The sequence below is a fragment of the Bufo gargarizans genome, chromosome 7 (genome assembly GCF_014858855.1).
Source record: "Bufo gargarizans isolate SCDJY-AF-19 chromosome 7, ASM1485885v1, whole genome shotgun sequence".
In the NCBI taxonomy this organism is placed as follows: domain Eukaryota; kingdom Metazoa; phylum Chordata; class Amphibia; order Anura; family Bufonidae; genus Bufo; species Bufo gargarizans.
Genome location: NC_058086.1, coordinates 177425776 through 177437919, shown reverse-complemented (window position 1 = coordinate 177437919; position 12144 = coordinate 177425776). Strand labels below are relative to the sequence as shown.

At 38.6% G+C, this 12144-nt stretch overlaps 1 protein-coding gene across 1 annotated transcript in view; it reads left to right on the top strand.

Annotated features, from left to right (window-relative positions):
• The window catches only part of DPYD (dihydropyrimidine dehydrogenase), a 1350396-nt gene that overhangs the window by 258534 nt on the left and 1079718 nt on the right, over positions 1 to 12144 (top strand). The window contains exon 3 of the mRNA XM_044302252.1: positions 7965 to 8047. Within this exon, the coding sequence (XP_044158187.1) occupies positions 7965 to 8047 (83 nt within the window). The remainder of the gene's footprint in view (positions 1 to 7964; positions 8048 to 12144) is intronic.

The following is a 12144-nucleotide window of genomic DNA, read 5'->3' as shown; positions in this document are numbered from 1 at the left end:
GCTGTTATACACTGCGGTGTGGAGAGCTTTTATACACAGCGGTGTGGAGAGCCTTTATACACAGCGGTGTGGAGAGCTGTTATACACTGCGGTGTGGAGCGCTGTTATACACTGCGGTGTGGAGCGCTGTTATACACTGCGGTGTGGAGCGCTGTTATACACTGCGGTGTGGAGAGCTGTTATACACTGCGGTGTGGAGGGCTGTTATACACTGCGGTGTGGAGGGCTGTTATACACTGCGGTGTGGAGCGCTGTTATACACTGCGGTGTGGAGTGCTGTTATACACTGCGGTGTGGAGAGCTGTTATACACTGCGGTGTGGAGGGCTGTTATACACTGCGGTGTGGAGCGCTGTTATACACTGCGGTGTGGAGAGCTGTTATACACTGCGGTGTGGAGCGCTGTTATACACTGCGGTGTGGAGAGCTGTTATACACTGCGGTGTGGAGGGCTGTTATACACTGCGGTGTGGAGCGCTGTTATACACTGCGGTGTGGAGCGCTGTTATACACTGCGGTGTGGAGTGCTGTTATACACTGCGGTGTGGAGTGCTGTTATACACTGCGGTGTGGAGAGCTGTTATACACTTCGGTGTGGAGAGCTGTTATACACTGCGGTGTGGAGCGCTGTTATACACTGTGATGTGGAGGGCTTTTATACACTGCGGTGTGGAGAGCTGTTATACACTTCGGTGTGGAGTGCTGTTATACACTGCGGTGTGGAGAGCTGTTATACACTTCGGTGTGGAGCGCTGTTAAACACTGCAGTGTGGAGCGCTGTTATACACTGCGGTGTGGAGGGCTGTTATACATAGTGTTGATTACGAATATTCGAATTTCGAATTTTTATCGCGAATATAGGTACTTCGAAAATTTGCGAATATTTCGAATATAGTTATATATTCGTAATTTCGAATATTCGATTTTTTTTTTCCCCGAAATTTTTCCGATTTTTTTTCCTATTATTTTTTTTCCCGATTTTTTTTTTTTTTTAAATCAGTACACATGATCCCTTCCTGCTTCTAAATTGTGGGCCAATAAGAAGGCTGCAATATACTTGACTTTAGGAGTAGTAATGAGCGGCAGGGGTCATATTCGAAAATGCACGATTTTTTTTTTCTTGAAAAAATCGGCAAGGTAATGATTGCGCAATATGCGAATTTTCGTAATTCGAATTTTTATTGCGAATTTTTCAACTTTTAGACAAAGATTATAGCACTATATTAGCTAAATTGCTCTATATTCGTTTTTTTAGAATATTCGCTATATTGCTATATATTCTTGTTTTAGAATATTACAAATATTCGAAAAAACGAAGTTATAGCAATATAGCGAATATTCGAAAAAAAACGAATATAGAGCAATTTAGCTAATATAGTGCTATAATCTTCTTTGTCTAATAGTTGTAATTTTTTTCTCATCTGAAGTTCAGATTGGAAAAAAATTACAACTATAAAAAAAAAGATTATAGCACTATATTAGCTAAATTGCTCTATATTAGTTTTTTTGAATATTCGCTATATTGCTATATATTACGAATATTCGAAAAAACTGTTAGCAATATAGCGAATATTAAAAAAATCTAATATAGAGCAATTTAGCTAATATAGTGCAATAATCTTCTTTTCTAATAGTTGTAAGTTGAAAAATTCGCAATAAAAAATTTGAATCCGAAAATTCTAATTACGAAAATTCGCATATTACACAATCATTACCTTGCCGATTTTTTTAAAGAAAAAAAATCACGAATTTTCGAATATTCGACGAATATTCTAAAAAATATTCGCGAAATATCGCGAATTCGAATATGACCCCTGCCGCTCATCACTAGTTATACACTGCGGTGTGGAGCGCTGTTATACACTGTGGTGTGGAGAGCTGTTATACACTGTGGTGTTGAGCACTGTTATACACTGTGGTGTGGAGCGCTGTTATACACTGTGGTGTGAAGAGCTGTTATACACTGTGGTGTTGAGCACCATTATACACTGTTGTGTGGAGCGCCATTGCATACTGTGGTGTGGAGCACTGTTATACACTGTGGTGTGGAGCGCTGTTATACACTGTGGTGTGAAGAGCTGTTATACACTGTGGTGTTGAGCACCATTATACACTGTTGTGTGGAGCGCCATTGCACACTGTGGTGTGGAGCACTGTTATACACTGTGGTGTGGAGCGCTGTTATACACTGCAGTGTGGAGCGCTGTTATACACTGTGGTGTGGAGAGCTGTTATACACTGCGGTGTGGAGAGCTGTTATACACTGTGTGGGGGTCGCCCAAAGTTACCTGTTATTAAATAAAAATTTGCCCTACTGCACAGATAAATAATTCTGCTCTATAGCAGACAAATAATTTGCCTGTATAAGGACAGCCAGAGTACTCCCAATGACAGTGCTACTAGAAGACATCAATTAAAAGTACCCTCATAGCCAAAAGAGTGCCCTTCATAAACTATGCCAGATTGGTGCCCATGTCTACAATGGCACCAGAAGAGTGCCCACATAAACAGTTATGTCAGTAGAGATTTAGTCATTCCTGCTGAAAGCTAAAAATACCCCAAAGTACCTGGAGAGTACAGCAGAATAATTTATGATGGACTAATGAACTAGATGGCTTAAATGGTACAGTATATCCTAGCGGTCTAGGGTAGTAAAGGGCTTAAATGCTGCTGTATACCCTGGCGGTCTAGGACAGTAAGGAGCTTAAATGGTACGGTATATCCTAATGGTGTAGGACAGAAAAAGGGCTTAAATAGTACTGTATATCCTAGTGATTTAGGACAATAATGGGCTTAAATAGTACTGTATATCCTAGTGGTTTGGGACAGTAAAGGGCTCAAATAGTATTATATATCCTAGTGGTCTGGGACAGTAAAGGACTTACCTGGTACTATATATCCTAGTGGTCTGGCACAGTAAAGGTCTTAAATAGTACTGTATATTCTAGTGGTCTGGGACAGTAAAGGGCTTACATAGTACTGTATATCCTAGTGATCTAGGACAATAAAGGGCTTAAATAGTACTGTATATTCTAGTGGTCTTGGACAATAAAGGGCTTAAATGTACTGTATACACTAGTGGTCTAGAACAGCAAAGGGCCTACATGGTATTATATACCCTAGTGGTCTAGGACAGTAAAGTTTTTAGTGTTGTTTTGTTTTATGTATTTAAATAGATCCAATATTATGTTCTGAATATTTTATTGTAGGGCCAACTGCTTTCTGAAGATGCAGGAGTGGTGATAGGCCCTCTTTAAAGAAAACTTTGCTAAATATAGAAAATAGTAAATAAAATGTATGGGTATATTTGGGAGAAATGCCTTTTTTAACAGAAGCGAAACATGAACATTAAACCTAAAATGTATTTGGAAATTTCAGAATTCTGTGAATCAAAGGTGATATAAGGTGCTTTATTATGCTTTTCTGATCACAGGTTTTATTTAAGCTTGTATTGAAAAACAGAAGCTTCATCTTACAGCAAATGTTCACTTTTAGGAGATTTCCTTCAACACTATTTTAAAAAATCCAATGTCGCATCTTACCAACCGACTCTGCAGAATGGAATTACATTGAACTCTATGGATTAGTTGACAAGAGAAAAGTTCAATGGTGTTCATGCAGACAGTACCTACAAAGTCTATAGTCACACAGTAGCTCGGTGGGATGGTTTCTCTGTGGGACTTTTTATACTTTATAAAAGAAAACTCTAAAAGAAAGAACTGAAGAACTTTTTTTTTCCTTCTAAAGATGAAATATTTGAAAGATAGAACAAGCATGCAATAAGAAACAGATGAGAAAAATAAATAAAGCAAACAATAGATACCACCCACAGAAGCTTCCGGTTAACAGATTCATTAGTGTGATATATTAATACATATATTTTGCTACTAAGTCTAAATAAATGTCTTGTTTTTTGAAGGAGCCTAAGTATTGTTTTAATTTTTTTCGACCTAGGATTTCAGATAAGTTAATATTTAAAGATGAGAGATGAGCAAATTGATTCTAAACAAATTTATAAAACGTATAAAAAATTGGAGTTGCATCTGAATCCAAATTGTTTGGTGACTAATAGAAATAAAGGGAACATATGAGTCTTGGTAGACCTCAGTGCATCATATACACATGTTCTTTGGAGCAGTTTTGGTTCAGGTAGAATCGATTTGGACCTCTATCCTAGTGTTTCCCAACAAGTGTGCCTCCAGCTGTTACAAAACTACAACTCCCAGAATGCCCGCACAGCCAAATGCTATCCGGGCATGCTGGGAGTTGTAGTTTTGCAACAGCTGGAGGCACAATGGTTGGGAAACACTGCTCTATCCAATCTATCTATAGATTCAATTGAATTCAACTCAAATCATATTTTTAGTGATTTGTTCAACTATATTAAAGATGCACTGCCACAAAAAAAAGTGTATTCTTTTTTTCTATTAGAAGGGTAGATGATCTAAATTGTAGTGAAGTAACATTTTAGTAAATACAAAGGGGCACATTTATTAAGACCAGTGTTTTAGACGCCAGTCTTAATAATCCCCTAAGCTGGCGGTGGTTCTGCCATAGTTATGAAGAGGCCCGTCCCCTTCCCCACTTTGTAAATGTTCCTCACTGGCTCCTGATAATGGCATGGACTCTGACCCAATAAGAGTATTGCAGTTTAGAAAAAAAGATAGTCCAGCAGTAAAACCTAAAGTGTTTTATTAATAAGTTAAAATCCACCACAAGCAATGGTGAATAAAATCCCCCAGGATTCCAGGACATTGTGGAACCAAATCTACTACCTTGTCTAATTCAGTTAGGACATGTGGTGGTGCATCAAATAAAGCCCACTCACACACTTGATCGTCAAATTTCTCCTCCATTGAGAATGTTCGGGAATGGATAGAGCAACAGATCTCCTATGCAAGGTTGCCAACTGTCCAGAAATTACTGGGCAGTCCACAAAAATAGGCAACTTTTTTCCTGTGTCCGTGAAAAAAAAAAAGATGTGTCCTTGACTTTTTTTAGGCTGGTGGGACTTGATTAGATTATTTTGGTGGTAATTATCATCATTTTACAGCTCACAGTAAATGCTGTTAATGAGTTCTTATTAGTATATTGAGCTATAGACATGTATTACTTATAATCTTTATCATTCATTTTGGTTTTCCAGTTTGTCCGTACAAATGTTGGTTGTCCGTGATTTTGGGATAAGTTATCCCAAAAAAAAAGAAAATTCTGGTTGCCAATCCTGCTCCTATACACAGCAGCCAACAACCACCTTGGTTTAACTACAGGTCCAAGTTGAAAGAGCTTTGAATGACATACTGTACTACAGGAGGGTATCCATCAGCTGTAAAACCGTTACCATGCCAGTGTGGCAACTTGCCTCGCATCAAAGGCAGATGCCACCCAGTATTAATATAACCCTGCGTTAACATATATTCTGTGGTAGAACCCAAAATAAAGGGTGCACCACCTTGTTTTTGTGATCATTGACTGAACACAATTAGCAATGTATACTATTGCCTTTCTTTCCATGGGTTCTTTGTAAATTTTGGCCGCTGTATATAAATAACATACATATTAATAACTACAGCTTGCATTAAATATAACTTGTACAAGAAATCCAATCATTGATATTAGTAAAGTCAGAAAAAACAAAATCCAAGGAGACAATCATCGTGAAATACAAATTCAAAGGTCTATGGGATATACTTCAAGATTTTTGTCAAGATTTCTCATATTTTTGGTAGCAGGTATATCTGTAGCCCTATTCTTGAGGGGGAAAAAAGGGTGGCAAAAAGATCCCCATTAAAAGCAACACATTTTCCTAGTAATGTAGCCTAGAAATCAAGATGCCAGTGTGAACAGATTCTTATTTTCTATGTTAATTTATTTATTTTCAAATATTATGTCAATCAACCTGGGAACATATGCAGCACATTGTGCATGTCCTTAAGCAGTGTTCTGTTTTAGCTGATAGACTATGCACTATAAATGTGCGCTCTGGCCCTCATCTTCATTGATAGCATACTGGATACGTACTTCAGTTATGCAGATTTGAAATGTGTTGTGCTGTACAGTCAGAAGTGGATGCAATCAGAATATCTAAACACTTGTAGTATCTCTGGAAGGGCATGAAGTGCTTAAATACTTCACCGCTGCTTGAGTTGCAAATGCTTTAGAAGATGCTTGTGTTTCGTGGTAGAAAGGACAAAGTGATCCGCGAAATCTATTCCTATCAATGCAGCTGAATTTATTCTCCATGTGGTAAAAGCCACACAGAGACGACAGATGTAATCCACCCAAGATTTGTATTTCTTAAAAGAATTTTAGAGAAGTGTAAAACGAGCCAAGGAAAAGCACCTGCTTTGGTTCTTCACAATAGAATTTCTTGAAAGATTAATGTTCAGAGGCCAAGCTGTTAAGGTGATTTCTTGTGTTTAAGATGCATGCAGTACACTGAATCCTTTCCCCCTACTTATCAAAGATATGTCACATCATACCGAAGCTCAAGAGACTATATTTCTCATTTCATAGGCCATGGAACAGCTTTCACAAATTTGGTTGGCAGTTCTTTCCAAAGAATGTGTGATCAAAGAAAGATATTCAAAGCATTTTCTATAAAATATTGTTATATTCATTGCATAATATCTTACTCCATTGTTGCAATGTGTGGCCCTGATCAAATTTCTTCAGCTAAGAAATGTGTGATTCTCCAGTCTTTTTATCTCTTGTATGATTTCTTAAGAATATCTTTCAATAAAGAAAGTTTCTATTCCAGTGTAGGACCATGTAAAACCACTATTTTTGTTATATCCATATTTTTTACCTTAAGATTTCTAAGAATACATTTGTCTGTTCTACACGATACACCATTTTAAAAGAGTTGTGTAGTTTAGAAAATTCAGTTTCTCACTTTGGAAGATTCAACATATTTATCCTTTATATGGCCATTAATTTGAGCTGTGTAACACATTACTTCCTATTTGATGACAGTGCAGAAAACTAAACAATTGCATTTGGATTACAGCTGATCACTGGGGATCCCAACAGCATAACATCCTATAATCAATTCATTATGAAGGACAATTCTATCAAAATGGGTTAACCCATATAGGCTTGGTTCTGGGCTTTAAGGCTTTCGGAGTGTCATACATGTACAGAGTGGGAATAAAGGTCCTGTTCCTGCAATCTAGTAGGAGCAGGTAAGGTCCCAAGCTATCAATGACAGCCAGGGACTCCAAGGAGAATATTAAAATGGTTTATTACCAATTCTGCTTTCTCTTTTGTTCAGTGCACAACACTCAATAAGTGAATAGAGGAAGCAGCTATGCTGTTTTCTCTATTTGGACCCAAAAACTATGTAGTCCCCAGGTGTCTTGGTCAGAGTGGAGATACTAGGTCTTAGCAGACTCTTATCAGCTCTGCCTGTATCAAATTCCTGTTTTTCCTTGTAAATGGGGCTCCTTTGGATGCCCCATTTACAGTTAAAATGCTGCAAAGAGCAAATAAAAAGCATCAGCCTCCCAATGATCAGACCCTTCTTCTTGTTAGGTTGGCTTCACACTTGCTTTGAGCTTTGCATTCTACTGATCGGTCAGAAGAACAGAAAAATGAAAAAGTAGTCTTTGCTGAGGGTTAGTTTGTGCTATTTCTTATTTTTCAGTTCTTCTGATAGATCAGAAGTACACAAAGCTCAACGCAGCTATGGACTTGTCCTAAGGATTTGGTTGGAAATATATGAACCATTATGACGTTTTCTTTTCATAGTTAGTTGCAAAAACTTCAAGGGGAATGTTTTACTTATGCAAAGCTGTAACTTATGTAATGGCAGATGTAAATGTGCCCTATCCTTATATCTACAATTTAGCATAATCTACCAACAAAGAACATTGTTTTATTTCAAACAATACTCGATTAACAATTTTCCATAAAAATTTGAAACCACAGTAATTAATGTTGATGCCATATTTATTATTTTTACAGAAATGTGAGAAACTGGAAAATAATTTTGATGACATCAAACATACTACTCTTAGTGAGAGAGGAGCTCTTCGAGAAGCCATGAGGTAAGTTCAGATCACCATGGTAACAGTCATCCTTGTGCTAATACAAGAAGTCATTCTTCATTATTGGGGGAGTAAATGAGTTCATTGCCACTGTTCAGCTATGTTCTCCAAGGTATTAATTTGTCACTGGATAGGCTTCCCTTGAGGATATGCTTTGGTTTAAAGCTGCATAAATAATAAGCCTCACTACGTACTAAAAAACTAAATGTTTAATTGGTGACTTGAAATGCTTTAAGGTGCTTCTGAATTATATTTATTCTGAACCATGTATGAATAGCAATGCTGGTATTCCAGAAGGAGCATGAATTGTGCATACTGAATAATGTAACTAAGGCCGGTATTCTAAAAAATAAAACTTGTTTCCTGCAAAAAAAACGCAGAGTGCCAGTGTTGTCCATAACAACTAATCAGGTTACTTCTTTTATTTCGTACCAAGCTGTGAATGAAAGAAAGCTCAGAACTTATTGGATGCTATCGGCATTATTGTTGTTAAAAAAAAACTGCATGAGAACCCCAGATTTTTCTGATAATATCTAAAGGTGGCCATACACATTAGCTAGAAGTTGGTTGATGATTAAGCAGTAGTTGAACAAACATTTGATGAATGACTGTTTTGCAAACTCAGCCATACAAATTTTAGGCCATATTTTCTGTTACAGTCATTTAAACTGGCCATATGTGTTCAATGAAACTGGATGATGGACAAATAATTTTTCTAGGAATGTTCTTTCAAAGAAAGATCTTTCATTCGCAAACTATCTCTCTCTGAATAAAATAACTTTTTAAAGACTATCAGATGAAAAAATTAAACACGACCAACTTGTTTTCAAACAATACATTTTAACCAACAAACAATAGTTTTGGTTGAAATAGACCACTTTAGGCTAGCGTTTATAGCGACCTTTAGATTTACATTACCACAGTGGCTGATGCTGAAGGATAAATCCGGAACTCTTTTAGACTGTCTAGTCTAAACCACCAAGTTTATACCACTGATTATGCCACCTAAACTGATACCATATATTCCAAAGTAATGTTGGCACATAGTGCTGTATCTCTCTCACTAAAACATATGTCTTTGTTTAAAGCAAGGGAAGGTGTCTAAAACCCTTAATAACTGTGGCGTGAGGCATATACACCAGTATTCTGATCATTTGCAGCATTATGATGAAGAAGGAAACATTTTTTTTTTTGCAAGATAGTGAATATGTGATCTAAACCTGGATTTAAAACTCATGGAGACCTCAGCTTCTGAACCATCATATATCTGCCAACTATGCTATTAAGTGGACAAGCTTGCATTAAGCAAATAATTCAGTTTTGTTTCCTCCAAATTTCCTTCCTATTACATAAGATATTGGAGATATTTTAAAAGGTTGTCTGAGATTTTTGTATTGATGGCCTATCCTCAGGACAAGTCATCAATATCATATTGGTGGAGGCCTGACTCCCAGCATCCCCGACAATCAGATGACCAAACACAGTGCTTGAATGCGACTGCACTGTAGTGCTCAGCCTCTTCTAACAGCTGATGTGTTGGGTGTCAGGAGTCAGTACCCTACTGATCAGATATTGGTGGCTTATCCTTAGGACAAGTCATTAATATCAGATCGGTGGAGGCCTGACTCCCAGCATCCCTGACGATCAGCTACAGTGCTTGAATGGGACTGCACTGTAGTGCTCACCGGAGAGCCACAGCCTATGGTGGAGGCCTGACTCCCAGCATCCACGACAATGAGATGAGCAAACACAGTGCTTGAATAGGAATGCACTGTAGTGCTTACCGGAGAGTTTCAGCCTCTTTGGTGGAGGCCTGACTCCCAGCATCCACGACAATCAGATGACCAAACACAGTGCTTGAATGGGACTGCACTGTAGTGCTTACCAAAGAGCCGCAGCCTCTTCTAACAGCTGATGTGTTGGGTGTCAGGAGTCAGTACCCTACTGATCAGATATTGGTGGCTTATCCTTAGGACAAGTCATTAATATCAGATCGGTGGAGGCCTGACTCCCAGCATCCACGACGATCAGCTACAGTGCTTGAATGGGACTGCACTGTAGTGCTCACCGGAGAGCCACAGCCTATGGTGGAGGCCTGACTCCCAGCATCCACGACAATGAGATGAGCAAACACAGTGCTTGAATAGGAATGCACTGTAGTGCTTACCGGAGAGTTTCAGCCTCTTTGGTGGAGGCCTGACTCCCAGCATCCACGACAATCAGATGACCAAACACAGTGCTTGAATGGGACTGCACTGTAGTGCTTACCAAAGAGCCGCAGCCTCTTCTAACAGCTCATCTGTTGGGTGTCGGGAGTCAGCACCCTACTGATCAGATATTGGTGGCTTATCCTTAGAACAAGTCATCAATATCAGATCAGCCTAGGTCTGACTCCCAGGATCCCTGACGATCAGCTGTTTGCTCTGGTTAGCATGGTGGCCTCCTCACAGCTTACCAAACACAGTGCTTGAATAGGACTGCACTGCAGTTCTCCCCAGAGAGCCACATCCTCTTCTAACAGATGATCCGTGGGGTGTCAGGAGTCAGTCCCTTACCTGAGGATAGGCCATCAATATCATAATCCCAGAAAACCCCTTTAAAAGGACTTTTGAAAAAAAAAGTATCTATGGGCTGTGATGGTATTGTAGCTGAATGGAATTGACTTATGTTATATATTCCATTTAATTACATAGAACTTTATTGTTTTGGAAAAATAGTAAGATCATAAACGTAAAAATGGTTTTGGAATCCCTCTATGATATAGTTTCACGATCACAAGTGCTTAGCTTGTTACAAGCTATAGCTCTGAAAAGAGTAATGTCACTGATTTTCACACGACCAAGACAGAATTTTGTGCTTTGGAAATAAACATACAGCGCTCTTAAAGGGCTTCTGTCAGAAGAAACATGGGCATTAACCTGACTGACATTAGTGATGTGCTGATGTCAACTGAACATAAATATATTAGTCTAATTTCATTACGTGCTGCCGTTATTGAGAAGATAGGAAGATTTATTATAGGCAAATGAGCCTTTAGGAGCAGGGGGGGCATTGTTCCTGCTCCTAGAGGCTCCATTCTCCCATCTCTGGCCATGCCCGTCTAGACTTGATTGACAGGGACAGGCAGTGTTCATGGCATCCTACCTGACCCTGAGTTTGGGTAAAATCTTCAGCCATTTGGTATGCGGTGCAGGCGTAGTGAAGAAAGGATGCTCGCAGGTGTGGACTTCATTACTGCACCACATACATTACAGTACACCCTCTCCTCTTCAATGATGCCGGCATCGCTCTTTTTCCAGGTACACTGTGATGTATGCGGAGTAGAAGCAGTAATTTTGAGATCTTCACCAGTGTTTTGTGGTCAGACCTCCTCTTGTGGTCCTAGAACTGTAGCTTTTGTTGACATTCCTATGCAGCCTTCATCCCTCTCTGTGTTGGCCGCCTGTATGAAGGGGGCTGGTTGCCTGGCTGGGTTCATTAGCTAAGCCAACCCTTTTCTCCATTACGGTTAATTCAAAGACAAAGAAGGAGAACTCATCCAGACTGCTAGTTCCCTTCATCATTTAACCAACACAGAAAGAAGGAGGAAGTTTGGTGACTATGTCAGAACATCATAGGTCAGAAAAAGAAGCTACACTTCTGGGACCATGAGAGGACAGAAATTGGGCCATTCATACCATTTCCAGTTAGTTTAATTACTTTATTATTTAGAAACCCATCAATAATTTACATTGGACAACCATTTTAACACCTTGCAGTAATTATATAGGTTGCCAAACATCTTATTTATATCTTTATTTTTATCTTAGCCAATTATTTTTTGGACTTTTCAGATAGAATGTTATTTGACTTACGCAATATTTTACTAATCATGGCTTTTTTTTTAGATTTATTGCTTTGTATTTAGTAACCCCATATGTGGAGGATGGGTCATTCCTAATTACGTAATATTTCATTTTATTGACTACTGTTGATCAATGTACTTTATTAACTTTGCATTAAAAATTCTTGCTGTTAAACATTTCTTTCTGAAGTATGTGAGACCGTCAAGAGTTTCCACACGTAATAGCACACCAGAAATGGATTATTGCTGTATT